This window comes from Phalangium opilio, unplaced genomic scaffold, assembly GCF_054372755.1.
Source record: "Phalangium opilio isolate 3A_F unplaced genomic scaffold, DU_Popi_V2 ptg000209l_1, whole genome shotgun sequence".
NCBI lineage: Eukaryota > Metazoa > Arthropoda > Arachnida > Opiliones > Phalangiidae > Phalangium > Phalangium opilio.
In genome coordinates this window covers 17,469,961-17,494,673 of record NW_028324217.1, presented here as the reverse complement: position 1 = coordinate 17,494,673, position 24,713 = coordinate 17,469,961, and the positions used below count along the sequence as shown (strand labels likewise).

The 24,713-nt window shown below is 36.4% G+C and overlaps 3 protein-coding genes and 2 long non-coding RNA genes across 16 annotated transcripts; 3 read left to right on the top strand and 2 right to left on the bottom strand.

Annotated features, from left to right (window-relative positions):
• Window positions 1-326: 326 nt before the first annotated feature.
• LOC149620958 (uncharacterized) lies at window positions 327-2,436 on the bottom strand. 6 transcript variants are annotated; one of them, XR_016375310.1, is made up of 5 exons: window positions 1,807-2,436; window positions 1,640-1,669; window positions 1,511-1,556; window positions 1,423-1,449; window positions 799-1,360 (listed from the first exon to the last, which is right to left on the bottom strand). It is a non-coding gene; the product is annotated as an uncharacterized LOC149620958 (long non-coding RNA). The 6 variants fall into 6 exon arrangements; XR_016375307.1 differs by lacking the exon at window positions 1,807-2,436 and adding an exon at window positions 327-454 and having other exon boundaries at window positions 537-1,360; window positions 1,423-1,556; window positions 1,640-1,767; XR_016375309.1 differs by lacking the exon at window positions 1,807-2,436 and adding an exon at window positions 561-778 and having other exon boundaries at window positions 907-1,360; window positions 1,423-1,556; window positions 1,640-1,767.
• A 3,826-nt stretch (window positions 2,437-6,262) lies between these two features.
• On the top strand, window positions 6,263-9,067 carry LOC149620957 (uncharacterized). Of its 6 annotated transcripts, XM_089854803.1 has the most exons (4): window positions 6,263-6,957; window positions 7,020-7,994; window positions 8,073-8,117; window positions 8,196-9,065. In XM_089854803.1, the coding sequence occupies exons 1-4, from the start codon at window positions 6,577-6,579 to the stop codon at window positions 8,865-8,867; spliced, it is 2,073 nt and encodes a 690-aa protein (XP_089710929.1). In that variant the 5' UTR covers window positions 6,263-6,576; the 3' UTR covers window positions 8,868-9,065. The 6 variants fall into 6 exon arrangements, with proteins under 6 accessions (XP_089710929.1, XP_089710926.1, XP_089710925.1 ...); XM_089854800.1 differs by having other exon boundaries at window positions 6,263-6,638; window positions 6,698-6,957; window positions 7,020-9,067; XM_089854799.1 differs by having other exon boundaries at window positions 7,020-7,365; window positions 7,426-9,065.
• Window positions 9,035-10,420, bottom strand: LOC149620956 (uncharacterized). The gene has a single exon (XM_089854819.1). It carries the CDS (start codon window positions 10,418-10,420, stop codon window positions 9,035-9,037), a length of 1,386 nt encoding a protein of 461 aa, XP_089710945.1.
• Window positions 10,421-12,556: 2,136 nt separating this feature from the next.
• LOC149620955 (uncharacterized) lies at window positions 12,557-16,667 on the top strand. Of its 2 annotated transcripts, XM_089854812.1 has the most exons (6): window positions 12,557-12,686; window positions 12,758-12,862; window positions 13,179-13,310; window positions 13,396-14,038; window positions 14,123-14,272; window positions 15,228-16,667. In XM_089854812.1, the coding sequence occupies exons 1-6, from the start codon at window positions 12,603-12,605 to the stop codon at window positions 16,145-16,147; spliced, it is 2,034 nt and encodes a 677-aa protein (XP_089710938.1). In that variant the 5' UTR covers window positions 12,557-12,602; the 3' UTR covers window positions 16,148-16,667. The 2 variants fall into 2 exon arrangements, with proteins under 2 accessions (XP_089710938.1, XP_089710937.1); XM_089854811.1 differs by having other exon boundaries at window positions 13,396-14,272.
• Window positions 16,668-17,118: 451 nt separating this feature from the next.
• Window positions 17,119-17,943, top strand: LOC149620954 (uncharacterized). Its single transcript, XR_016375313.1, has 3 exons — window positions 17,119-17,140; window positions 17,247-17,338; window positions 17,429-17,943. It is a non-coding gene; the product is annotated as an uncharacterized LOC149620954 (long non-coding RNA).
• The last annotated feature ends 6,770 nt before the right edge of the window (window positions 17,944-24,713 follow it).

Below are 24,713 nucleotides of genomic sequence, written 5' to 3'. Positions count from 1 at the left end.
CACTATGGACGGTACCGTTATTCGACGACACGCGGACCAGATTAGACAACGGGTTGACTCAACCGCGCATGAAACGCCTTCCATGCCCCCAACTACCGCACGATCACCATCACCTTCGCAACAGGTCGATTCGCCCCGCGATACTCAACCTGCTCAATCCGACGCGTCAACTCATGCCGAATCTTCCGCGTCAACCGCCGTTACTCCCATAGATATAGTAAAACTATAAAGGGTCTAGATCCACTTCGCTGGCTTAGGCTTAACGAAAAAACGCGGAAGGGGCAACGAGCAGACAGCCGCTATTTTCTGGGGGTAGCCGTATAAAACGCCATCTATCGGTAGCTTTCGAAACTAAATTAAAGGATGAGCTTAGAGTAGTGGCACTCTATGTTAACCCCCTATAGGGCATAATAAGTCAAACCCTCGGAGATGCCATTACTCCATTTTATACGAGCTAAGAGCGGAAAAACGTATTTTATAAATTTTACACCTGTAAAATCTTTTAAAAAACACTTGGAACTTGTATTTCTACTTACTTTCGAGGAAATACCACCGTTTTCTGAAGGTAAGAGTCTTTTTTATACATTTATTAGTAATAAAAACATTTAAGGCGAGCTAAGCCTTGGTCTTGTAAAACAGGGCAGATTAGTGATTAGCGTCGTTTTAGCGTTGAAAAACGTTATTTTATCATGTTATCCGGACATTAAACTGTTACATATTCTTAAAATAAGAGTCGATAATGGTGCCCACCATAACAAACTTTGTTAAGTGTGTGTCTCTATATTTAAAGGCATAAAAGAAAATATAACATAAACGTTTTTATTTACTTATTTATGTAATAATCATGGCTTCAACTCATGTTTGCTGCGTTCAAACTGTAGGTGTAAAGAACGTTTTCTTTCTTACCACAACTTTCCGAAAGAGACTGCCACTAGAAAGAAGTGGATTAATTCTATAACAACAGCTGTAGGACTTCTGTCCACTGATATCTCCAGTTTACGGATTTGTTCAAAACATTTTACAAAATCAGATTTCTTTCCCACCACTGGAAAGAGACTACGTAGTCAGCTCAAACCGTTCGCGATTCCATCCTAATTTGGAGATCAAATTAATGTAACCGATGAAATTATCCCTAAACTGACTCTCCGTAATTTGACTCTCGAGCAACAATCTGAAGCATTAGAAGAAATGGGAGCTTTGTCCTTTGATCATGGATTGAAGCATGAACCCGCTGCTTTTTCAAATTTTCAGGGTGTGGGTTTGATTGTTAATCCACAATTTTGCTTCCTTGGGGCCAGCCCCGATTGCCTTATACTGGTTGAGGACCAGCTGTACTTCGTGGAGATCAAATGCCCTTACGCTATTTTCAAGAATAAAGAAACTATCAGAGGACAAGCAGCTTCGGGTAACTTTCACCTTTACATTGACGAAGAAACGGATGAACTGGAACTGAGAAAAACTTCAGACGTCTATCATCAGATACAGGGTCAGCTTTTCGTGTGTAACGTACCTGTATGCTTTTTGGCAGTATTTGTGCCACCCGATAACATCGAAATCTTGATGATAATGAAAGACAACCAATTCATCAATGATACCTTGCTTCCAAAATTATCCACTAAATATTTCATTAGTCTCCTACCTCATTTTGCCATAGAAATGTTCGAAAAGCCTAAAATATAAATTTTCCAAGTCACGAAAGTACAGCCTCTTTCATTCTATGTGCAAATCTACATTATGTCCATGACCAAGGCTTAGCTCGCCTTAAATGCTTTTATTACTAATAAATGTATAAAAAAAGACTCTTACCTTCAGAAAACGGTGGTATTTCCTCGAAAGTAAGTAGAAATACAAGTTCCAAGTGTTTTTTAAAAGATTTTACAGGTGTAAAATTTATAAAATACGTTTTTCCGCTCTTAGCTCGTATAAAATGGAGTAATGGCATCTCCGAGGGTTTGACTTATTATGCCCTATAGGGGGTTAACATAGAGTGCCACTACTCTAAGCTCTTCCTTTAATTTAGTTTCGAAAGTTACTAATAGATGGCGTTTTATACGGCTACCCCCAGAAAATAGCGGCTGTCTGCTCGTTGCCCCTTCCGCGTCGACCTCCCATTGAATTGTGTATCTACCCTTTTACTATATCTATGGTTACTCCTCGCCGTTCCCTACGTCCCCGGGTCCCTCCGAAATATCTTGCTGACTTTGTCCATCAATTATTGGGGGAAGGAGTGTTGTGTATTGACCGCAAGGCGGCGCCCCAAGAGGAACATCACGTGATAGAGTGATGCAGAGTGACAGTGCGAATGAAGAGACTATGCTACATAGACGTTTTTCTAAGTCGTGAAATAATCATTCTCAATACCTCCTGTTTGTAACTCAATCAGTATTAAAGTATGTTCGTTAATTAAGTACCTGTGACTTTTACTAAACACGAAACATAACAAATGGAATGGTGAGGTGAATAGGCAGACGGCTACGCGAAATGTAGGGTCACGTGGGAAAACTCTCCTCTCCTCTCGGCACTATAGAGTCCTGTCAGAAGCCTTGGTTTTGAATTAATAATACGTCACGTTAGGGCAACATTCTTTTGCCACGGTTTGCAGCGCCATCTCTATTTTAAAATTTCTTAATATGATCCAAAATAGGTGTCGTGGCGGCCATAAGAGTTACCGAACACACCCTCTGATTTTCACAGAGCTTGGGCTAAGGCTTAGCTTCTTTATCCACTTCGCGTCTTTTTTCGGAAAATACTTTAGTTTTACTGCATTGATTAATAATCACACTTGGAATATCAAAAAAGCGAAACTCAGGATATTTTTTACTGCTCCTGCGACAAGTACTTACACAGCAAACTCTACCCATAATAACTCAAAAGCGGTAAATGTAATGGCCGCGGTTTGTTTCTGAAACATTTGTACTGAAGATGGCGCTACAATATGATTTAAAAACAAGATGACAAAGTCCGCTGGTAAAATGACGTCAAATAGTTCTTATTGAAAGCACTCTATAGTCTGTCAAACGAAAGAAGAGCCCTGAGAAATTTGTCCAAATTGATGTCGCCAGTAGGGCCGTGCAGACTATTCGTTACTATTTGGTCGGACCAAATAATTTGGTCAAAATTGACGTTTACTATTCGCACCGACGAATCGAATAATGATTTTCAAAATTCTAGAATACCAAATAATGAGCTTCGAAAAACCGACTATTCTATAGCGGATAAAACAATTTGAAAGTGAATTTTTTTAACAGTCTATTGACCAAATTATTTGGTATTCGCAACCAGTTTTTGAATTTTTCTGTTGATTTTGTGAATTTGAGGGCGCTGTCATAGAGATAGAAACATAAATGTTATGCTCCTGAGTCCTATCCCTATGGGCGCTGTGATAATGTCCGCTGGACCGTGGCCTAATAGATGACTGGGCAGACACACCCTTAAAATTCTGACGTGGCTACTGTTAAGTATTACCCGCGTTCACCGAGTCGCGTGATCTAGGAGGCTACAGCTGGAATCAGCCACTCAGTCTTTAGAAGTTCATAGACAAGGATAAACCATTAATGGTTTTAACTTCAAGGGTATTGGTTATTATCAACTTCTCGCTGCGGAGCTAACTATATTGAACTTCCTAATAATATGTCACTATAGTATACCTATTAAAAATATAGTATCATGGAAGAGGTCATACATTGCAAAGCGAGTAAGGATAGACAACTAACCTAATTTTGATAAAAATAAAACCTTTGATTCGTTCAAAAGTTTTCAGCTGTTCAAAAGTACCTTTCCGTGTCCCATTATTTATAAATTTGAAATTTGGGAGAATAGTTTTATAGAAATTTAAATTTGGTCGAATTTTTGAACTTCACACTATTTGGTCAAATTATTTGGTCATTTTCCTATTCCGAGCCGAGAGATGGCTCCCAAAAACACTGCTATTTGGTATTCGACGAATACCTTAAAAAGTACTATTCGCACAGCCCTAGTCGCCAGTCGCCACCATCGACCCCATAGTACTTTATCAACTTGTTTTGTTTTGTCAATAGTCGTCTGTAATATAGTCTGCTATAAACAGATAGGCTTAATCGCAATAGAACCAGAGTTGGGCACTCCTCCTTAGATAGATTTTTTTCCTATCAAACTATCATAGATGGCGAAACTATCAACTCTTCTGACTATATTTTAGACTGACATTGCTGGTTAGATAGATATTTTTCCTCTCAAACTATCATAGATAGCGAAACTATCAACTCTTCTGACTATATTTTAGACTGACACTGCTGGTTAGATAGATATATTTCCTCTCAAACTATCATAGATAGCGAAACTATCAACTCTTCTGACTATATTTTAGACTGACACTGCTGGTTAGATAGATATTTTTCCTCTCAAACTATCATATTTGGCGAAACTATCAATTCTTCTAGCTATATTTTAGACTGGCATTATTTGTTAGATAGATTTTTTCCCTCTCAACAAATTATAGATGGTGAAACTATCAAATCTTCCTTCAATATGTTAGATTGGCTCTCATTGTTAGATAGATTTTTTGCCTATCAAATCAAATTTAAATCTTTAGGAACGACTAAATTAATCGATTATTTAATTTCCGGACTTTAAATTTGATTGTTTTCGATCAAACTGATTTGGGCTCTACCTAATTTTACTCTGTTTAATCGATTCCTGATATTTCCTGATTTTGTAGAATTTCTAATATTTTCATATATTCATTTCCATAATCTCATTTCTCAAGTTTGACTTTTAACTGTCTATAGTTCAAAAGCTACTATCCAAACTTTTTCAAATTATTCGCCCTTGATTTAATCTAAACCATCTACTATAAACGGTTAACTAATAATAATTAAAGGCAAAAATTGCAATTAAAAACTGTGGGTAGTAAAAATCAGAAAATCTACACTTTAATTTATCTACTTCTACGTTTGGATGATTTCGTGGAATCGCTCTTCCTCCTCGAGTAGTCGTTCACATCAGTGACAGCACGGAGCTTCTATATACAAGAAGCTCCGCCTTCACAGTTTGAACTGTTGAACCATCGTTTATTTTATTTTTATTTATTTGTTTGAGAGGGTTATAACGACCACCAAGTACAGAATCTTCTTATAGAATAAACCTACACTTGCTAACGTTCAAATATATTAAAAACTTCGATATCATTCAAAAAACGACTTATCTTTCCAGAAATTTTCATAACTATCAAAATTGCCTATCAAAGATTAGCACAATTTTTTAAAATGAAATCAGAAAACAGATGTCGCCAAATAAAATCACTCAAAGAATCAATATATTTCTCAAGGAATAATGCCTATCATTTTTTATGATTTCTAAAAGATGGGGTTAGTAGCCAGATCACGTTGAGAATCGATATTTTTTTCTAGAAGATTTCAACGAATCAATGAATCATATCAACTTTGAGTGCACTTTCTAAGCTATCAAACTCAATCGATCATTATAATTCAAATTTTTCTCGAAAATAACTATCAAAATTGATACTTTGATAGGGGCAGATTTAGTTTTCTATCGTATCAAGTGGTAAAACTATCAAATGATATGATAGTGCCCATCTATGAATAGAACCAATACATTTTGCAATATATATTTAATATGTTTATGTTTCATGGTTTTTTACGATCATCGAGTATTATAGAATATAAAACAAACTTAACGACAAGACACCAGTTTTATCTTTGTTGAACTAGCATTGCAATATATTTTAATGACATAATAGCAGACTATATTACAGACGACTATTGACAAAACAAAACAAGTTGATAAAGAACTAGTATGGGGTCGATGGTGGCGACACCAATTTGGACAAATTTCTCAGGGCTCTTCTTTCGTTTGACAGACTATAGCTGTAACTCGATTACTGCTCTGCGCAATATTGGCATGATTGGTGTTTTCGCATTTTTAAATGTAAACTCACTATTTTACCCCGAAGAGTCGAAGCCAGAAGTCGTTATAATCTTTTAGCAGACGACGCATAGGAGGATTTCTACTATTTTAGAATTTGGGGTAATTCAGTAAAAGTTGGTCAATAGGAAATTTAGTTTTACATAGTGTTTCCCGGAAAAGTGTTCCAAACTTCATATCAGCCTGACTGGTAAGTAAGAATGTGTATTAGTGACACTTAAGTCTTTGTTTATGGCCATATTTTTATTATTTTTATAATGTTACGTATATTACCTTAACAGGGAAACTGTACAAAGAGTGATGGAATTTGTTAAAGAATGTCGAGTTATGGTCGAACGTTTAAGCTGGTAAGTGAAATATAATGCAACTTGGATGTCAACAAGGCATGTAACGGATCCAAACCGCAACCTATAGAACCTATAGAACAAATTCCCTAAAGTGGATATGTTTCAATTCCCTGAATACTACTACCCTTCCAAATTATTGCTGATAGGGAATCGGCACCAAGGGGCGCGCGAAGCTGGTTACCATGGAAACCAAACTTGTTAGTTTCCGGTAAAATGATGGCGGCCATCTTGAAGGGCAATGTAAATAATTTTAACGCAGAATCGCGGCTGTTTCTCGGATTTTTATTATTTCTGATCAATTTCAACTATGGAATATGACGGAAAATTATCGAATTACACCCTATCACTTGAAAAAACTGCTAAAGAAAGGTACTTAAACAAAATAAACGTGATAAACTGTGATGATCCATATGCGCTTCCGAAATCAGCCTGGTTGCAAGGCTTAGAAAACCTCCAAATGTTCCCAGCAATTGAATATCCAGATTTGATTCATTATTTGATTTTCACTAAAAGTGCCTATACATTGGACGACTTTAAAGCGTACAAAGGATTAGACGCTTATAAATTAATGGGAAAAGGATGGGTTAGAGACGTTATGGTTAGAATCTATGATGTAAACCGAGACTCAGCATCAAGCTGTAGTCAAAATCCGCAGACGAACGGAAACTACCACCTATTAACGGCTAAGGTATATTATAGTTACATTTGACCATTAATTATTAAGAAATTAAGAATTTTAATGTTTCGTAGGTTCTTCATTCTCAAAGACTGAATGAAAAGCCTTTAGAACCATGGATTATTGCCAAGCAAGATGGACAAATTATTTCTGCACATTGTAACTGCATGGCGGGACTTGGAGAGTGTTGTACCCACATTGCGGCTTTACTTTTCTATGTAGAGTATGCTGTTCGTTTCCGTGAAAATAAGTCTTGTACAAGTATTCCTGCCGAATGGACTGTTCCAACTTTAAAAAAGGTGCCCTATTCTACAATAAATGAAATTGACTGGACTTCGTCTAGAGGTTTAAAGAAATGTTTAGATAAGGCTCTTAAAACATCCTGTGAAGATTCTGCGGAATTGAAAAAACCAAGTTCCAGTATTTTAAAACAAAAACCTATTTCGAAACCAACAACTGATGAAAAAATGAATTATTTAGAAAGACTTCATCGAGTTTATCCTAAATCAACTGTATTTTCTACCTTTTTGAAATACCACGAGGATTTCATTCCAGCATGTGTGGACAGTAAAAGGTATCCAGTGGTTTTAACCGAATTATATGATGAAGGAAAAAAATCCCTATCATTTGAAGAACTTTTAAAATTTTGTCAGAGTATAGAAATAACTATCACTAAAGAGCAAGTTCAACTGGTAGAGGGTGAAACCAAAATGCAAAGCGAATCTAAACTCTGGCAAAGGTTGCGCTCGGGACGGATTACAGCGTCAAAATTAAAATCAGCTTGTCACACGAACCCCAAAAACCCGTCTGTTTCACTTATAAAAGCCATATGTTATCCAAATTCGGCTAAATTCACTTCAGCGGCCACCAATTGGGGCTGTGCCCATGAACAAGATGCCCAAGAGGCATACCAACAGACTATGGAAAAAAGGCACACAAATTTCAAATTGGAAAAATCTGGACTGTTTTTGAGTGTTGAATATCCTTATCTCGGTGCCACACCAGATGGGTTGGTTGGATGTGATTGTTGCGGCGAGGGTGTGCTTGAAGTAAAATGTCCCTTTTGTATAAGGCATAAAAAAATAGATGAAAATTATTCTGGTAGTAATGTTTGTCTTGGATTTAAGAATGGAATTAGTACACTTCTGAAGAATCACGCTTATTATTATCAAGTACAAGCGCAAATCTTCGTAACTCAGAGAAAGTACGCTGATTTCTGTTTATGGACTGAAGAAGATTTTTTTTGCCAGAGAATTTTCCCTGATGAAGAATTTTGGAGGGGCGCTCACCAAAAAGCATTGGAATTTTTTAAATCTGCCGTTCTTCCTGAGCTGGTCGCAAAGCACTTTGAATCTAAGTGCACCAAGACTAAGGAAGATGTCACTCGTACCTCTAGAGAAATCTCTACCTCTAAATCAACATCTTTTTTGCCTATAACCCCAAATAAGATGATGAATACGGCCTCCAAAAGTTCATTACCACCAGCACCCAAAAAAAGAAAAGCTTCCTGCACTAAGCGTTTATATTCCAATCCAAAGGCTTTGCTGCAGTCCCTTTCCGAAAGTGAAAATAATTTAAACAACTCGTTTTGCCCTCAAACAAACCTGCAAAATAGCCCCAAAACTTTGGACCTAATCGTCGCTCCAAATGTTACCCCTTTGAGTCCACGAAATCAAATTCCTTTACCTCTTACAGGCAATTCGATAGTTTCAAAACATTTAGTTTCACCAAGAAAACAGTTAAAAAAAGATAACGAAAACATTCAACCAAAGTACTGCTACAGCTGGTGTACTGCCAGCAAACGAAACAAATACATTGGCTGTGACAATAAATCTTGCCCAGTACAGTGGTACCACATGAAATGCTTAAATATGAAAAAAGTTCCTCCTGGTGACTGGTTTTGTCCCGAGTGCCAAAATTAAACATACGATTCTTGTATTTATTGCTGCAATAAGTTTATTTATTAGCGGTAAAATGTTCCAAATAACAATGAATTTATGCTGGAATTACAAATATTTTAGTTATATTTTGATAAAAATATGTTCAATTTCAAAATGTATTTTTCAAAGAGAAAGTTTTAGAATAAATCTTATTCAAAAGGTACAATTCCTTTCGTCAAGTTATGAAAGGCACAGCAAACAAGTGCAATTTTATCTAACGTAGCTAATTCTTCCCCCTCAGCACTTTGTAACAGTTCAATTGGTAGTTTGGCACTTAAGATTTTATATTTCGAGCGAACACCACCAATGATTCTTTCTACATGTATCCTGACTCTGGCAATGCTCCTGGTTGATTCTAATTCAATAGATGAAAGTTGTTTTTTCCCTTTTGTAAATGCAGGTAAAATAACCTCGGCATAGCGAAAACCAACAGATTCACTAATATCGAAGCCTCTATCAGCCAAAATTACATCACCCGGAATAAGTTTTTCTAATAACCCGCAGTTTTCCGTGATCATCTTGTCACTAGTACGTCCACCCCACCCTTTCGAAATGAAAGTTACAGCGCCTTGAGGGCTAATCCCTATTAAATATTTAGCTGTGTTTTGTTGTTTGTATTGGGACCACGTTTGAGCTTTGGCTAATGGTGATGATGACTTGTCCGAAAATATTTCAAAACAGTCTATTATTACCGCTACTTTTTTACCAAATTTTTCTCTGAAAACCATTGGCATGGTATTACGAAGACAATCGCGATCTGGCCAATTAATCAAGAACTCATTTTTCACGTAAAGAGCATTTAGACAACGGTAGAAAATTCTTCCAACAGTGCGATCAGATATATCAAATCGGTAACCCAAGTCTCTATTTGTTGAAACCAGCCGCAACTTCATAATTGTCAACATGAATTGTTGAAATTCTGTGAGCTTGCAGTTATGGGCTGAAAAAAGTTCAGGCTTGACTTCTTCAAAGACTTCCATCATCTGGTGATAGTTTTCCAGTCCAGTGAAGTGTTTCACTTTTACATCATTGTCAATAAAAGCATCCTCGTGTAAACCTTTGTTTTTTAGCTCTTTCTTGAGAGAGGCTACTAGTGACTTTAGAGTTTCTATTTGGGTTAAATGTTCACCGATGGTTTGTTCCGTTGATTGAAGTTTTGAATGCAAATACTTAATTGTTAACTGCGATGCTAAGAGATCTGACTTTTCGTCAAGAACAGCGTCAGTCTGGGTAGAAACTTCACGCGAGTTAGAAATAAATTGATCTTCAGTGATAACGTCCATGACTAAACCAACAGTCACATCACCAGCATCATCAAGAGTTGGTCTTGTGATTAAATTATCCACATCACAAATGGAACTGCTGTTTTCAGTAGTTGGGTCAACTATATTAACTGCAACTGAAATTACATCTGTTAAAGAAGCGTGTTGAATTTCTTTGGTTGGCGGTATTGAAGTTGTTGTCTGAAGATTCGGTTTATTTCTTTTTATTTTAGATTCTTGGATTGCTTCCTGAATCACCTGACGTCGTTTCATCCTTCTTTCATAACGCTGCAAGTCACTTTTAGCATCTTCGTGACACTCATTTTCCAAATTCAGGCAGAGTGTAGGTATCCAGTCTGGATTTGACGGATCGTAGAGCTTTGCGGGCGAACCTAAAAACCAAATATTACATTTACGCTGATTTACATTATTAACTATAGTATCTATTTTAACTCACCTGAATGAAAATGAAGACTGCATACACGCAAATTGTCAATTTTCTCATCAGTTAGACCATAACGAGCAAGATTCTTAAACCTCGGTTTTAACCATTTAAGCCATCCGCATCTTCTTTTTTTCGATAGTTCTAAGGTTTTCTTTCCTTGATTACAAATTATTTTCGGAACTCTAAACCCTTTACTTTTCGTTTTACATCCCGAAATGCAACATTAGTTAACCATTTTTCTACAATTTGGGCCTTTTACCGAATTTCTACTTGTTTTGTCTATCTTTTCACTTCCAAGATGGCGCTTGCATCCACAATCTCAAAATACAGTTTCGCGCCCTCTTTTCATGACGTCACTAACTGCTTGGTGCTGATTCCCTATTAGCTTGTTTATTGCCGCAATTTCAACAATATTCGGCAAATTGAAAGAGGCGCACATTTAGCCACTCCGTGTAACTTTGTAAGATGTTCTCGCTATAGGGGGTTTAGACAGTTCTGCATGTGAGATCTACCCATAGATATAGGATCTACCCTCGTTGCTGAATATTGCAGTATTAGCTAATAATACTGCGGAATGGTGAATTATCGAAAATTATTTAAACAGAAAAACCATACGAAATCATGATTACTCAATATCTGAATTATGCCTCATGAGTATATTCAATATGTAATTATCCATAGTATTTTCTCCATCATCGGTATTTTTTTTTTGTCCTGTGTCCCGCGCGACTTTTCCATCTAGGAAAAATACTACTATTTTTACTACTACCAGATACTACCTTACTAAAAAAGTATCGAAGACTGCCTCGTAAGTCGTAACTAGGAATGAAGCGCTTTGCTGTATTCATACAAGACACGTAAAAATATTTACGTATAGAGCTATTTCAATTCGCCGGGAAAGGAGAGCTTTTGAGGCGTGGTTTCGCCAGTCCCCGCCTAGGAGCCGTATTGTGCGGTAAATTCAGCATAGAGTTCTTCAGCGGCCCGCACGGAGGGAGGGTGAAAACCGGCTCCGTTTATTGGCAGGCCCAACTGTGACGTTTCCCCCCTTCAACTGACATAGCTCTGTTACCTTGGGGCGGGGAGGGCGTGTTGGTTACGTATGTGCTAATGTAGTACAGTATTCATGTTTTGAAACTCACTTAGGTAATATTCGAGATGGCCCAATGGTTGGGGTACATGGTCTTACACCACATCTAACTGAAAAGGTCCCTTGTTCTATCCAGCCTAAATAAACAAACCACAAAGTAAATATTTTCCCCCCAACCCAACAAACCGGTCTATAAAGAAAATATTTCCCTAAGTAGGCGTTCCAAGAAATCGGCTTCGCAGACGTCAATCAAATTAATCCTAAACTTGAGGGTTACCGCAATCTAACCGGGTGAATTCTGACGATACCAATGTTGTTTCTTTCCCAATACTTCCAAGGGCCGGAAGACGATCTTTTCTTAACTAAAGTCCAAAACAACTTGTTTCCGTCCGAAGTCGGAAAATTACTGTTAACTCATAACATAGGGCCAAGATGGAACTAATGTATTTTTTTTTTTTTTCTTTTTGCAATTCTTTCACATTAAGAGCTTCAACGTGGTAGCGGATATTGTCTTAATCGGTTTCTAGCCACACTTGTTCATGGCGTACCCCGGCCACAAACATACACACAAATCATCAGCACAAGGCTAGGTCTGGAAATATAACCACACCTAGCAAAAATGGGGTTGAGGAATAGAGCGTTCTCAATTGTGACGTCAGTACCTTGGTAAAACGTCACACGATTGACTTTGGCAGTGCCAGTGGGCGGCCATGTTTGCTAATTCTTAGATTTTATGGGCAAATAGCGTGGGTGACGTCACACTAAGGTTTCTGAAATAGCTCTTGAACAAAATTGCAGCGATAATTATCACAATCTTTTGAACTAGTTAAGCTTTGCCATGTGTTTCTTAGCCATGATAGCGAAAGCTACCATGGATTTGTTCGTTTTTGATTTACCTTCATTTTGAAAAATTTTATTTTATGGATAATTTACAATCCTACAAACTCTCTTTACAAAATTCCGAAATGAGTTTAGTAAATCTTCAAAGGTTGGCAATTAAAAAGGTATTTGTGAAATTATTGCAATATTCCTTTTGTTTTAGACAATCTGAAAATAACGAAAACTTGGTTTTTAGGAAATGGACTACGAGGAAGAATGTAACTATGATCACTTAAGCAAAGATGATCTAATCAATGAAGTTAAAGCTAGAGATGATCGAGTTACGAAACTGGAAGCCGAGGTATTTTTCAAAGCATGGGGGAGCTTTTTTGTAGTGTGAAATTAAGCACAAAAATATGAGACCCTTTTGGGATCATAGCCAATTTTATATGCACAGGATAAGTTGTCGAATCTGTTGTCTCTTAAATAAAGGCTCTAGTCCAAGGGGATTGGTAGAATGTCCGTCGTTATTAAAGATTACCTTTGTTACTGATCCCCTTCTTGTGTGTCATTGGTTTCCCCTTTTTCTTGCTTGTCCCTCCTTGCCCCTTTAAAATACTTTCAGCCAAAGAAAGTCCGTAGATTGTTAATCTGTAATGGAATCTCATTTTATTTAGTGTAATGTCTTAATTTCAAACTTGGAAAAAGAGAGAGTGAAAACAACATTAACGATAAATAAGAAAATAGACGAAATTGAAAGACTCAATAGGGTCATTAAAGACTTGGAAAGGAGAATCAAAGATCTGATGGTATGCAACATCCTTCACTGTCATAGTCAATAGGAAAGAGAATTACTTTAAGAATGAAAGTTATTGTTAATTGTTTAAAAAATAGGAGAAAAGTGGAATACATCAATTAGATAATAATGAATACGTGAAAACTAAACCCGTTGAAAATGATTTGGAAATTAATGTCCAGGAGTTATCCCTTCCTATTGTTATGCACAGTGTCCAAGGCATTCTGGATAAAGAAGATATTATTCAAGAATCACTTGTTTTTGAACCTCAATATGTTCCGGAGGTTTACAATACAAACACAGAAATTGCAATTGCCTCAATAAATCCTGAAAATATGGGGTTTATAAAGCGAAATACGAATCCGTGTGTCCCTAAACCGAATTACGATTACAGTTTGCCTCAAAATGCGCCTTCCGCTAAAATTAAGGTCGAAAATCAATTCGAAATGTCTCCTGACACAACGACGGAAAGCGATTCGCCACGAGAACCTCTTGAGAACAATATTAACGTTAATGACTCTCTTCTTAAATCGCAAAGTGTGTCGACAGAGGGAGAAACTGAGGTTAATACAACTACATCGCAGAAATTTCGTGTTCGTGAATTGAATGTTGAAGTCGAAAAACATTTGGATGCAAATGTGGAAGGCGATTCACTAGAAACAGCCCTAGAAAGTGATGTTGATGATAACCAATCCAAAAAGGCCTTGACAGGTGCCGAGGAAACTGATAGACAAAATGAAAGTATGGAGCTTTTTGTCGATCTGAGCTCATTGTGTGTGCCAGTGCATGTTCCTGAAGTAGAACGCAACCCAATTGAACTCTCAGAATTGCCCTCCGTCTCTTTGGAAAGCGATTTACCCGAAGTTCCGATTGAAGTTGGAAATAATAGTTCGGTGTCCAACTCGGAGACATTAGAAGGTGTCACTCCAAAGATTCCAGAAGGTAAAACCTCATCGTCTCGTTCGGAAATTACAGGTAAAACATTTAATGCTTTAATAGTCTTCAGTACCTAGTATGAGTAGTCATATTTCCCACTTCACGGTATAAAGCCTAATAGCGTAACTGCTCGGAGGTCGCTTAACAATTGTAATGTATTTTTATCATATTCCGAAAATCGCGAATGGCGGAAACACGAACTCCCTGCAGGAAAATCAGTGTTTAATTTTTGGTCCTTATTACGCTTTAGATTAAGATGAAAACTAATCTTGGGCGAAAAGCCTCTAATTTATTCTCATTTTCACTTGTTATTGTTGTACATACTTAAAGTGGCTGGCCGGAGCTGTTGGGGTGAAGGGGGGTCAAACTGTTGGTTAGCATATTGCTTACCCGCCCACCGCGACGGTGGAGCCATTGATTATGGCCAAAGAGCTGGGTGTTTTCCCCCTGAACTAAGGGCGGTCTCCCCCCAACAGCGCCGGCAAGCCCCTTTAATAACAGTGGCATCACTTTTGTGTAGTTATACTGCTTATATTGTTAAAGCGTACGCAGATGCACATGATCAACGCCATTACTTATCTTAGCAATTGTTACTCGTATAACTTCGCATTATCGTTTTTATGAATTGCGCCTGCACAGTTCTACCATAAGCATATTATACCACCCTCGTATTTTTTGTAATTAAACCAGTCCTACATACTTAAACATAAGTTTCATCTTGCAATAAGTTCTGATTAACCTGTCTTAAAACTATTGAATGAAAATTAATTTGAGAGAAAAGAAAAGTTAAAAGTACAACCTTTCGGGTTTCGAGCCAAGGTTGATCTTCATCCCCTTTTTGTTGATATACTCGTTTACTCATCGACTAACGCCTTTGATCAACACACCTTTTTTTCTGTAACGCTGCATTTTCGTACGCACTACCTTTTTTATGAAGTTCGTATTTTTGATGCTAAATTATAAATGATGTTTGTGGTTTTTATATTTTCTATAGAGAAATTGAAGAAGAATCGTAAAACCGGGTTCAAATATTCAACTGAATATAAACGGGGCTTACAACGTCGCATTAGAAAAGGTAATGAAGGAAAACGCTTCAAATGTGAACAATGTGACTATACATGCAAGCATAAGTGCGATTTCATCAAACATCAACGGATTCATAGCGGTGAAAAACCGTTCAAGTGTCATCAGTGTGACTTTGCAAGTACACAGAAGAGTTCTTTGATCACACATCAACGCATTCACACTGGTGAAAAACCCTTCAAGTGTGATCAGTGTGACTTTGCAAGTACGCGGAATTGCGCTTTGACAGTACATCTACGCATTCACAGTGGAGAAAAACCCTTCAAATGTGATTGGTGCGAATATAGATTCAGTCGGAAGAATGATTTGAAGTCACATCTACTACGCATTCACAGTGCTGAAAAACCCTTCAAATGTGATCAGTGTGACTACACCAGCACAATGAAGAGTGATTTGATCACACATCAACGCATTCACAGTGATGAAAAATCCTTCAAATGCGATCAGTGCGAATATTACAGCACGGACAGGGCTTCTTTGACCAAACATCTACGCGTTCATAGCGGTGAAAAACTTTTCAAATGTGATCGGTGTGAATATGCAAGTACGTGGAAGGCTCATTTGATCACACATGAACGCATTCACACTGGTGAAAAACCCTTCAAATGTGATCAGTGCGAATATGCTTGTATTCGCGGGGATAATTTGATCACACACAAACGCATTCACAATGGTGGAAAACCCTTCAAGTGTGATCGGTGTGACTATGGATGCACTCAGATGAATAATTTGAACAGGCATAAACTCATTCATAGCGGTGAAAAACCCTTAAAATGTGATCGGTGTGACTATGAATGTACCCAGAAGACTCATTTGATATTGTGTGAATAGATGGATTTACATTGTTGAACCAGTTGGACAAAAACCATATATATTTCCTCGTCTTCTGTAATGAATAGGCCGAAACTGTGTATGTAACAATCTATTAAATTTCTCCATTCTTAACTGTATTGCACCTGCACAATTCTACATAAATAATAACTTATTGCGAACTTTATGTGAAGAGCGGTCCTTTCTCCCGCTAAAGTTGTTTGCTTCGTTCCGGCCATTTACAAATGTGGAATAAACCCTTGTTCGTGACCAATGTGCCTTAGGAAGAACGCTCGTGACTTGGAAAAAGTATGGGCAATTTGAATGGATTTGAAGACTACACAGCCAAAAAAAAATTCATTTATATCAGGGGTGAATCCACCCCTGTTTATATCCAATATGGAACATATTTAAATGTGTTGGACAAAACGTTCACACTTTGTGTTATTCTACATAACGTACATTTGAACTGTAGCACTTACGACGGCTCATCCTCTTGAATAATCAAAATAATAAAATCCCTCTTTCCCAAGGCTCTTTACCATTCATGTCTTTACTCATTTCTTATTATCGCTGGTACTTATTTCGACCAAAAATATGGCTGAAATTTACTCTTTGTTCATTTTGTCACGTATATTTTATCATACGTTCATTAGGATGAGTTTGCATTCTGTGTATTGTCTTAGTATTATATTTAAATTTGCACAATAATTATCCACTAGAATTAGCAAAGATTGAGGCCCGGCCGGGCCCCGGGAAAAGGACCGAATTGCCCCCCCCCCTCTCTCGACGGCCCTGAGAATTGAGCTGCAGTGTCGTGATCTTCAGGTTTGAACACTGCTATAAACGATTCTCTCACATCACGGCCATATATGGAAAGAATATCGACGCTTTACATAAAGAACCTTAATTAAGAACTTTAATGTTGTAAATGCGTGCTTGGCTTACTTATCTTGATACACGAAAAAAGGGTTTCCCACATTTATGGATTTTTGTGAAAATATATTCCACCAAGTAAATTTTCCTCCATCATTTCCATGTTACTTTCATATTTTATTTTTACTGTCTTTTTAACCACATCGTGAGTTGGTATTAATTTGACCTGCTCTGTTGCCGGCAGCATTGTAGGAGGCATTGTCAGAGCCGTGTCAAAGTGCCGTCTTTGGTAATATAGAATTATAAATATAAAATTGGGCAAATGCGCTGTAAAAGGTAGCAACTAGTTTCTTTGGCTCGTAAAAACCCAGAGCTCAGGTTTTGTGAAATATGAGTTCTAATGTGGGTTGTCTTTTTTTTCTACAGTTTTTTCTTAAATTTCTTGGAAGACGCGAATAACATTTAAGGAGAGAAGTTAGACGTTTTTTGCCCATCGATTATAACTTAGCGGCTTTTAAACATTCCAATTTTTACGTCGCTCGTTACTTTTGTGACAAAACATTTAACTGTTTAATATTTTTTTTTGGTATTGTTTGTTGCGTGAAAACCGATTTTTATTTGCCTTCTCTCTTTGCCTTAATTTCTCATATCGGTTAAATGTATTTTTTCATATCGGTTAAATGTATTTTTTCATATCGATTAAACTTAATTTATCATATCGATTAAACTTAATTTATCATATCGATTAAACTTAATTTATCATATCGATTAAACTTAATTTATCATATCGGTTAAACTTAATTTATCATATCGATTAAACTTAATTTATCATATCGGTTAAACTTAATTTATCATATCGATTAAACTTAATTTATCATATCGATTAAACTTAATTTATCATATCGATTAAACTTAATTTTTCATACGATTACACTTATTTGGTCATATCGATTAAACTTAATTAGTCATATCGATTAAACTTAATTAGTCATATCGATTAAACTTAATTAGTCATATCGATTAAACTTAATTAGTCATATCGATTAAACTTAATTAGTCATATCGATTAAACTTAATTAGTCATATCGATTAAACTTAATTAGTCATATCGATTAAACTTAATTAGTCATATCGATTAAACTTAATTAGTCATATCGATTAAACTTAATTAGTCATATCGATTAAACTTAATTAGTCATATCGATAAAACTTAATTACTCATTACGATTAAACTTAATTACTCATTACGATTAAACTTAATTACTCATTACGATTAAACTTAATTACTCATTACGATTAAACTTAATTACTCAATACGATTAAACTTAATTACTCATTACGATTAAACTTAATTACTCATTACGATTAAACTTAATTACTCATTACGATTAAACTTAATTACTCATTACGATTAAACTTAATTACTCATAACGATTAAACTTAATTACTCATATCGATTAAACTTAATTACTCATATCGATTAAACTTAATTTCTCATATCGATTAAACTTAATTTCTCATATCGATTAAACTAAATTTCAAATTGCAATATCTGTATGAATTTCTAATTTCTCGCTCTTTTTGATTCTGCAGAGAATTAAGGATTTTGCATAAATGCATTTTTATTTTAATACTGCGAAGCATATCGATAAAGCGGCCGGCCCTTAATGACAATTTGCATTTGTAAGTAGACTTTTCTTCTATAAATATAAATTTCATAAACAATTATTTGAATTTTTATGACCCTTTTCTATTATCTATCGCCGTGGTTCTAATATTTATGGAACATTATATTAATTTAGATGAGAAAATTAATATTATATTAACTAAAAGTCATTTAGTTAATGACTTTTTCCGAGGGGTCGGACGTTTGTCAAAATCCCGTAGAGTTCGTTTGAAATCTGTTTGAAATTTCTCTCGAAAATCTCGAAATCCCGAAATTTCACGTCATTTCACGTCAAAATCTAAAAATTCCAAAATCTCACGTTAAAATCTAAAAATCCCAAAATCCCTATTTTAAAATCTGAAAATCCCGAAATCTTCACCTAAAATCCCGAAATCTCACATTAAAATCTAGAAATCTCACCCTAAAATATCAAAATCTGAAAATCTCCACGCTTACAATACACGTTTTGCATCTATTTAAGAGAGGAAGACACTGCATCTCGCTTTTTGGCTCCTACGCTATGTAAGAGTTCTGTATTACAAATTAGTTTTTCTCGATTTTTCTCCAGTATTCATTACGGTAAATTAAAACAAATTTAAAGTCTAAAACCTAAACCTACATTTCAAAGTCTCGAAATATTCTTTGAACACCGGAAGTTAATAGTAAGTCTTGATATCCCCTGCAAATTCCTAAAATTTCATCAAATATCTGAAAATCTCCTCGAAATCTAAAAATATCCTTCAAAATCTAAAAATCTCCTTCAAAATCTGAAAATCCTGAACAAAATCCCGAAATCTTCTTCGAAATCTGAAAATCTCCCTTAAAATCCCGAAATCTTAAAATCTTGGACTAGATATCCAGATTTCTAAAATCTTAGTCAGAATCTCAAAATCTGGGGCAAAATCTTGAAATCTCAAAATCCCGTACACTAAAATGCCGAACGTCCCAGCCCTCGACTTTTTCACTCTAGTATATAAACGACAAAACGATATATATTTTTAGGTCAACCTCAGGTTATATTTATACCTTTTCCCGAACGCTTCTGATTTCGGCTGCTATTCTAACACGGATAAACAGGTTAAAATTTCGAAATCTACGAACGTGTTTCGGTCGAGTCAAAAGTGTTTACATAAGTCTATTATGTAAGGTCCCCATAAGTATGAGTCCCCAATTAGGTCCTATACTACCGGCATTGTACTCGTATTAACATTTTGAAAATTTGGCGGGTACGATAAAAGCGCCATCTATAATTCCTAGGCTGTTTGCTTATACCGGAAGTTAGGATAGGACTTTCAACTTTTTCCCCAATTGGGGAATGGTGGCGGGTACCGTTTACATTGCTGTTTATTTAGTAAAATCATGTCACATACTTTAAATATAACGGCGGAGACAAATAAAAGCGGTCATTATCATCTTTACGTGGAGGATTTACTTAAGTTACAAGATGAAAACAAGCTACACTTTCAGTTAAAGGGGCTGGCCGAAGATGCTGGGGTGAAGGGGGGGGTCAAACTGTTGGTTAGCATATTGCTTACCCGCCCACCGCGACGGTGGCGCCATTTCTTATGGCCAAAGAGCTGGGTGTTTTCCCCCTGAACTAAGGGCGGACTTCACCCCAACAGCGCCGGTTAGCCCCTTTAACTGACTGAAGTAATGGATCTGGCAGATTTTCTTGATAAGACTTTAAATGGCAAGACAATGTTCAGATTGAACATCTTTAACGGTGTTAAGGGGATAATCTAATAGATAATCTAGATACTTTTCGTGCAAATTGTTTTCTACTAACCTTGAATACATTCTACCTCTTTATGTGTTAATTAAATGCGCTTCTTCATTTAATACTACTTTAGTTTAGGCTAATACCTCCCAGCTCCATTCCTGGCCGCCGCCATTTTTAAACCTGCCTACGATTCAATCTTTCAGTGGCGTCGTCAGGGTCTCGAATTTGGGAGGGCTTAAGCCCTCCCTAAAGTACTGTATTTCGAATTTTTAAAAACCCATCACTTTCATCACGACACCCTCTTGTCTATTAATCAAAACTGTCTTTGTACACAAAGACGCGAAAAAGTAAGAGATAAGTGTAGAAAATTAATTGTTTGAAGTAACAGATATTAAAATTTTCATTTTTGAAGACGTGATTATAAAACATCAATTATTTGAAAAAATTTCTTATCTTAGTTTTTTTCACCAAAATTCCTTAAGTAAAATATTTTATCCTTAAACATATGCATCATTTTAAAAATAGAAAACGTATGCATTTTATTTTGTTTTTAAAATTTAGAGTTAGTTTGAGTATTCGGGCCTATAAGGAGAATAAAATTGGCAGAAAATTGTTGATAGCAGACAAAATAAAACAAGCATGAAAACTTAACAAAACGTGTTCGTTTATTTTAAAGTTTTCGAGGTTTCAAAAATTGACGTGTTGTATATCTCTCAAAGCTACAGATCCTTTTGACTCTAATAACTACATCACAGTCAAAGGGCGAATGTAATTTTCGGTTCGCAATATTTTCAATTTTGAAACATAAAAATAAATACTTCTAGCTCTATTTTTCAGGTATCCGAGTATTTGAACTTCCTCGAAGCAAATGTTTCTCGAAAATAAACAGTAGTATCAAGGTAGTTTCTCTGAAATTTTTGTGAAAAAATCTAAGATAAGACATTTTTTCAAATAATTGATGTTTTATAATCACGTCTTCAAAAATGAAAATTTTAATATCTGTTACTTCAAACAATTAATTTTCTACACTTATCTCTTACTTTTTCGCGTCTTTGTGTACAAAGACAGTTTTGATTAATATCTGTCACTTCAGTCTTAATATGAATTAAAACTGTTTAGAAACTAGTATTTTAAAACGTATACTGAAAAGCAGGCGCTCCATTTAAGTCTTGTGGTGTTGCGCGTATATTAGTTACCACGTTTGAACTAACAAGGCCCTAACCATCTATTATAGAAGTGTTAATCTTGATTGCTTCAACGCCCAGTCCAACTCAAATTGCCTTCCCGTCGTTTTCACGTGCAAAGCACAGTGGATGCAATAATACAAATAGATTCCGAAGACTTAGGCTAAAAAATTATTACGTAGACCTGTGTACAAAAACAATCTATACACCTGTGCACAAACATATTCTATAGACCTGCGCTGGGTGACCACATTTCCTAAATTTTATAATTTTCCTATTTTCGGATGTCTTCCTATTAGTTCCTATAATTTCGATAATTTTCCTATATTTTCCTATTTTTTGAAATTGTAGATATTTTGTGCGCTCTCACTTTTGGTTTTGTTATATATCACCAAAGCTATGGAAGCCTCTAAAAATATTTGTCAGGGAAGTCTGTGATGTTTTAAAGTTATAGCATATGTTTCTAAGATTACGTTCCATAAGTATGACACTTCCTATATTTCGAAATGCTAGAGACTTAATGAGAGCTAGTTCGAGAACGACGCGAGAATTGACTACACGCGATTTTCTACTCCATCTTCCTATTCAGTCTGTACTAAGCCTTTGACAGGGCCTCATCAGGCGTCGCTTTACGAGAATCTATGACGTTTCATTTACGTCACTTCGAGACAAGCTCTCAGTTTCCAGTGACAAATTTATGTAACATATCTTACGAACTTATGGTTATAATTAAACCAAAGCTCCTTTGTAAATCTTGTCTTATTACTTTCAAAGCATTTGCAACCTATATTTTGCTATTTTTTCAAGAGTAGTTCTCTTGTCTTTTCTTGTTTTTTTAATTATACATCTATATCTATATAAATCAAAGTCCTGACTGACTGACAGACTGACTGATAATCATCGCCGAGCCCAAACCGCTGGCCCCAGAAGGCTGAAAATTTGGAGGAACGTTACTCGTAAGTAGTAGGCGCGTACTAAGAAAGATTTTTCCAATCCGCCGCCATCTTCATAAATGGCGCCCAGAAATGTAACAAATCTTCTCTTTGTAAGAAAGTCCGTGAGTTTCAACCGATTTCACAAATATTTAGTACACTGGATTCCTTTAACCTATAGACGGGCTATATGGTCTTTCGGGATCGATTTGTTGCCATCATTTTAAATGGCGGCCAGATATTAAAAAAATTTCTTTATAGAATGTCTGCGTGTAAAGTAATAAAAAATGTCCCGACGAGCTGATGGGCGACGCCGAGTGCCTTCGCTCCTAGGATGCTACAAAAATATTAGTCGAATCAGTAAAATGTACCCATACTTGATGGAAGTTCTTACTACACTCAAGCGATGCCGCGGGTAACAGCTAGTCTCCTATAATTTCCTGTAAATCAATTGTAAATTTCCTATTTTCCTATAACTATTACAAGGTTATTTGTGGTCACCCTGAGTGCACAAACATATTTCGTAGATAACATAGACTTGTGAAAACACATATCATATAATTGTGTACAAACAGATCCCGTAGACTTGTGCACAAACAGATCCCTTAGAATTGTGCACAAACAGATCCCTTAGAATTGTGCACAAACAGATCCCGTAGACTTGGGCACAAACAGATCCCTTAGAATTGTGCACAAACAGATCCCTTAGAATTGTGCACAAACAGATCCCTTAGAATTGAGCACAAACTGAAGTCATAGACTTGCGCACAAAATGTCATAGACTTACGCACAAACAGATGTCATAAACTTGTGCAAAAAGAGATGTTATATACCTGTACACAAAAAGATTCCATGGACCTCTGCACAAAAACATTCCATACCCCTATGCTCAAAAATATGCTCAAGAATATCTCGTACACCAGTGCACAAAAATACTGCATATGCATTTGCACAAAAATATCCCGTATCCATTTGCAGAAAAATGTTCTTTAGACCTGTGCACAAACAGATGCAGTGGCCTTTTCAAAGACAGATTCCTTAGACCTCTGTACAAACCGATTCAGTAGGCTTGTGCACAAAAATATTCCGTAGACCTGTGCACAAAAATATTCCGTAGACCTGTGCACAAAAATATTCCGTAGAACTGTGCACAAACAGATACCGTAGACATGTGCACAAACAGATACCGTAGACATTTGCACAAACAGATTCCGGATACTTGGACACAAACGGAAGTCACAGGGTTGTGCACAAACAGATGTCATAGACTTGCACATTAATGCATCATAGACTTGCGCAATAAGAGATGTCAAGGATATGTGCACATCAGATTCCATGGACTAGTGCACAAACAGAAGTCTTAGACTTGTTTACAAACAGAAGTCATAGACCTGTTTCCATAAAGATTTCATACCCATTTGCACAAAAATATTCCATAGACCTCTGCCCAAAGAGATTCCATAAAACTGTGCCCAAAGAGATTCCATAAAACTGTGCCCAAAGAGATACCATAAAACTGTGCACAAAAGATTCCCTAGACCTGTGCTCAAAAAACATATGCCGTTGGCCTGTGAACAAACAGATGCCGTAGACCTGTAAAGAAACAGATTCCGTAAACCTGTGCACAAACAGATTCCGTAAACCTGTGCACAAACAGATTCCGTAAACCTGTGCACAAACAGATTCCGTAAACCTGTGCACAAACAGATGCCGTAGGCCTGTGTACAAACAGATTCCGGAGATCTGTGCACAGATTCCGTAGCCATGTGCACAAACAAATTGCGTAGACTTGTACACAAGTGGAAGTCACAGGCTTGTGCACAACAGATGTCATAGACATGTTCAAACCAGATTCCTTAGTTTTGTGCACAAACAGAAGTCATAGACATGTGCACAAAAACATTCTATAGACTTGTGCACATCAAGTTTCCATAGACCTGTGCACAAGAGATTTCATGGAGATGTGCACAAAATATTTCATGGAGATGTGCACAAAATATTTCATGGAACTGTGCACAAAACATTATATATGCTTGTGCACATAAAGATTCCTTAGGCCTGCGCGCTAAAGATTCCATAGACCTGTGTACATAAAGATTTCATACCCATAGCACAAAACTATTCCATAACCATTTGCACAGAAATATTCCCTAGACCTGCGCACAAAATATTTCATAAAACTGTGCTGTGCACAAAAAGATTCCATTGA

What these genes read in the sequence shown, in the direction of transcription:
- LOC149620957 (XM_089854798.1), top strand. Translation starts at nt 6,577, where the DNA reads ATGGAATATGACGGAAAATTATCGAATTACACCCTATCACTTGAAAAA. An exon ending in ACCACCTATTAACGGCTAAG is followed by an intron (nt 6,958 to 7,019) that starts GTATATTATAGT and finishes AATGTTTCGTAG; the next exon opens with GTTCTTCATTCTCAAAGACT.
- LOC149620956 (XM_089854819.1), bottom strand. Translation starts at nt 10,420, where the DNA reads ATGAAACGACGTCAGGTGATTCAGGAAGCAATCCAAGAATCTAAAATA.
- LOC149620955 (XM_089854811.1), top strand. Translation starts at nt 12,603, where the DNA reads ATGGATAATTTACAATCCTACAAACTCTCTTTACAAAATTCCGAAATG. An exon ending in GGAGAATCAAAGATCTGATG is followed by an intron (nt 13,311 to 13,395) that starts GTATGCAACATC and finishes TTTAAAAAATAG; the next exon opens with GAGAAAAGTGGAATACATCA. An exon ending in GTCTCGTTCGGAAATTACAG is followed by an intron (nt 14,273 to 15,227) that starts GTAAAACATTTA and finishes TATTTTCTATAG; the next exon opens with AGAAATTGAAGAAGAATCGT.